This window comes from Austrofundulus limnaeus, unplaced genomic scaffold, assembly GCF_001266775.1.
Source record: "Austrofundulus limnaeus strain Quisiro unplaced genomic scaffold, Austrofundulus_limnaeus-1.0 Scaffold45, whole genome shotgun sequence".
NCBI lineage: Eukaryota > Metazoa > Chordata > Actinopteri > Cyprinodontiformes > Rivulidae > Austrofundulus > Austrofundulus limnaeus.
Window position 1 is genome coordinate 343,005 of NW_013952447.1, and position 4,323 is coordinate 347,327.

The 4,323-nt window shown below is 41.1% G+C and overlaps 1 protein-coding gene across 3 annotated transcripts in view; it reads right to left on the minus strand.

The window, feature by feature from the left end:
* Nucleotides 1-1,723: 1,723 nt before the first annotated feature.
* Nucleotides 1,724-4,323, minus strand: part of dlc1 (DLC1 Rho GTPase activating protein) — a 68,131-nt gene continuing 65,531 nt past the window's right edge. For all 3 annotated transcript variants that reach the window (XM_014007848.1, XM_014007849.1, XM_014007850.1), the window contains 3 exons: nt 3,793-4,010; nt 3,533-3,706; nt 1,724-3,415 (listed from right to left, as the gene is read on the minus strand). In XM_014007848.1, coding sequence (XP_013863302.1) covers nt 3,316-3,415; nt 3,533-3,706; nt 3,793-4,010 — 492 coding nt within the window. In that variant the 3' untranslated portion in view covers nt 1,724-3,315. The remainder of the gene's footprint in view (nt 3,416-3,532; nt 3,707-3,792; nt 4,011-4,323) is intronic.

Genomic DNA, 4,323 nt, shown 5'->3' on the forward strand with positions numbered 1-4,323 from the left:
TAATTACTGGGCTTGAGCAATGGAAGCTTTGAAGSTTTATGAACCAATATTTGGATAAATGCCATGTAGGAACAAAAACAGCATGGGAAATACCTTTTTCTGTCCCGAATGATCACTTTGCTCTCGGAAATACGCTCACTGACATAAAAAAATAAAGTAAGTAAGTAAGTAAGTAAGTAAGTCAGTCAGTCAGTCAGTCAGTCAGTCAGTCAAGCACCTGGAAAGAGATCCAGTTTCAATCTAATCTGGTTGTCATGTAGACCGGTAATGGGTATGGAAATGGTTTGATTTGCACGTTTAAAATGGTCACCACTCAGGACAGAATGATAGGAGTCATGTTGAAGGTTTGCAGGTGGTTATATCATGTTTTTGCATTTAGGACAAATATTTTCCAGTGGCTTGATGTTGGAACAAATAGATACAGGACACCCACACACTCATCATAAAGGTTTTGATTACTCAAAACAGACCACACAAATGGAAGCTCATCGCATTGTGCTCCAAGCATTACAAAATGACATCTGCCCCTCCCATTCAGACACAGGTATTTGAGTCTTTGCAACGCCCTGTTGCATCCCAGATTGCAGCTTGACGGCTGCATCAGTCTGACTACTTTTTCACCATTCAACGAGCAGACAGCAGAACGGAGACTAGAGTGGTACCATGACCAGAAAGTATAGACCRATGAGTGATGCTGTATCCTGTTCAGTGATGAATCTCTTGCCAATCAAATMAGTCTTGCCAAGGTTATGAAGAGACATATCCGTGTTCCTCCTGACTTCATGGCTTGGGGTGCCGTAGGGTCTGACTTCAGGTTTCTGACCAGACACTACTGCATCAGTGACATCTTGTGTTCCCATCTTACCATTTCTGAGACGCTTTTATAGTCTTTCAATAAGACAATGCTCATCGGCACACACAGCACATAGTTTTATGTGCCATGTTGAGGTCCACCCATGGTCAGCCATATCCCTCAATCTTTCCTCAATTGAACATGTTTGGGTTTAGCTTGGACATCACCTCCAATCCAGAGCCGACCTGCCAGAGCTCGAGGTCCAGTTGCAGCACCTGTGGGTTGATCCGCTGTAGGAGAGGATGTACAACAGCTGCATGATTCCATTCTACACCAAATCACAGCTACTATTCAGGACTTAGGAGATTCAACAACCCACCGACGTGCAAACAATTTGTCTGTACTGCTAACTCTGTTATCCATTTGCTCTCACACTGATCGTCACACACACGACCTTTCATTACACCCAGTTTCCTTTCGTTTCCACAACTTTTTCTAAGCRCTTTGCGTTTTTGTCAATAAGTGTAGATTAAAAGCATGAATATGTGTAGAAGGTCCTGTGTTGATGTCTGGAAGCCTCTCTTCTCTGCCACATGAATCCCTCGACCCTCATTGATTCTGATTTGTGAAGATCTGTCTCACTTTACTACAACAGACACCTCACTTCTTCTRCTACTTGAAACGTATGTAGAAAACATCACGAAGTGTGATATCTCCATCTTCCTGTGGTCTAATCATAGTCTGATGTGGAATGGAGTCACGTCACAGAGAAATATGGYGATAAGGGTCAGTCAAGCAGACAGGAAATCTGCTGCTGGAACAAAGTGTAGCGTAAACAAGTAACTGCAGAAATTAGAGTAAACGTTTTTTTTTTTTAAATTGTAATAAAAAAATCAAATTGTAGTACAAAACAAACAACTCACATACTACTTATTTTAATTCCATTTAATAGTGCACTTTGATTAACCTGTACAGAAATAATATTAATAATAAAAAAGATAAAACATGTTTTCATTTCGGTAACACAAAGCATAACATGTACAATAAAATAAAATAAATGATACGAAACAAACACATATTTGAGGTATAAATATATTTGTTTTAAATTACCGGTTATGTTCATGCGTTATTATTTGGCAAAGACAAACTTTTCTGATATGAACAAATGGCTTAGTGAATTAATTACACACTCAACAAGAACAATGTACAGCCTCAGACTGAAGCATGTTGAAGATTGTTATGAACAACAAAAAAAGGTTATGACGGTCCAAATTTCACTTTTTTGAAACACTGCAGAAAAAGAAGCTTACGTGAAACTTAACACCCTTCCTGTAAAAGAAACATTCAATCCACCCTCTTCTTTACAGTAAAACCTGTAAAATCTGACCCTTTAAAAAAAYTGTTGGTTTTTGTCCATTTTCAACTAATCTTTTCTTATAGTTTGAGGTTTCTGTTGTGAGTTTTTGAACAGTGCATTATGTCCTCTGTTCTCATGTGTGTGAAAATGTTTTTATTTTTTTTGAAGTACATAAGTGTTTTACAGCCAACAACAATTTATAAAAACATGAATTGAGTGAATGGTGCTGTGCTTTRAACTAAACAACTACTGGTGCTTTGATTAGTACTGGAAAGCTCTCAGCTGTTTTCTTTATTTGGTCCGACAAATTAGCTTTTTCTCCTGTTCCTTAAAGAATTTCGGCACGCTGAAAATTCGTCTTATTTTTTTAACTTTACAAACTAAAACGACTTTCATAAAAAGCTCACTATRACTGACTCAACTAAATTCTTCTCTAGGGACTGAAGTGACTTTTATCTGTCAGTAATTGAGGCCTCATATTTGATCAGTACTTTCTTTTCGGTGAGCCAGCCACCAGCACTCATCTTTCTCTACCTGGAAACACTAAAACCCTGTGTACTATTGGCCCACCTGTCAACTCACCGCATCCTGTCTCTATTGTTTCCACTCAGCCTGCGTATTTGCAGCACATCTGCATCTTTCCTCACCCATACATTCATCAATCAGCTCGCTATATTAACATCTACAGTTCCTCCTGGGCTCTGCTGCAACAGAAAAGGGGACAGAGGTAACAGAAGGCAGACATTACCAGACACCATGAGACCAGAATACTTTTTGTACACACATTTCTCTGCCTGTAAACCAGCGTGGTATATATACGCTAACCAGCTTTTTATAAACAAACACACACATACACTCACACACAAAAGCTCACACATACCTTGGTTCTCCCTCGCTTCTCAGAAGCAGTATCATCCCTTTAGATAAAGTCTGAACCATAAATCCTGTATCAGCAACATAATGTCCCCAGGTTAAGATAAATCTCTTGAGTCCAAATGTGACAGTTTTAAACGTCAGTCTGTTTTGACCCAAGGCAGACGCGTCCTTCAATCCAACCTTCAGGCTTTGTCTTAAAAAAAAGAAGCTTTGACTCCATCTTCAGTCTTCTGGAAATAACCATTTCAATCCAAGTAACTGTTGTTGGTCCAAATTGCATGCCGTTTTATTATTTGTCCAGGGGAACAGTGAACGAGTCTCGTATTCGTGCCACTTCAGCAGCACATGAGTGTCCGTACAGTTTGTTGTACCACTCTGGGAATCGACCCCTGGAAGAAAWGACACAGATGTGGAGTTAGCTCTTTGTTTTTTGATCATTGCTTTGTCAGTGGAATATACAGTACTTGATTTGGCCAATTGCCTCTGGTCCTGTGTATTCCACTCACCTGAGGTCAATCCTGGAAACGTGCGTGAGTCTGGATTTGCTGGCTCCACATGGTTCGATGAAGTAGCGTGAGGTGAGGACGTTGACGCGGACACCCGCCACCGGCACACCCTCGTGCTCCACAGATGTACACACGAGTGCACACGCCCCCTTCGGCAGATCTGTTACCCATGTTCTGGTGGAAATCATCGAGTTAGTTTGGATCGTGGTGGGAAAGAAGAACATGCAACGTGGAAATAAGGGGGGGCGAAATAAGCCTACCTGAGGATCAGGTGGTCTCGAGTGGGATGGGGTGCCATGGTGTTCCGGACGTACTGGTAGATCTCTGTCCGCTCGTCGAGCGTCTCCACTACTCGGCTTTCCAGCAGGTCCTCGTCCCACTGCCCCTGCTCTTGCAGCACCCGGGACAGAACCTCCTCGGGACTTGCAGGAATTTCGACATTCGCTTTCCAGAGCCGCAGGGGAAAGCCATCGTGCACCTGGAGGATCAGRCGAAACAGCACTATAACTTCTCACACCAATCCTTTTGATTTATTGGGAATTTGAGAATTTTATGTGATCAGGAATAAACATTTAAGATGAACATCAAGTACTCTGTAAAAGTCTTGGGTAATATTATCAGGAACATTTAATTATCACTTGTAATAAAAAAATCCTAATCCATCATTCTATGAACAGTCTGAGTGTGTTTGAAAACCTCTAAATGCCCTTTAACCAAGTCAGCTGCTTCATTCTGCTCTCTCATGATAAAGAATAACACACACACACACACACACACACACACACACACAC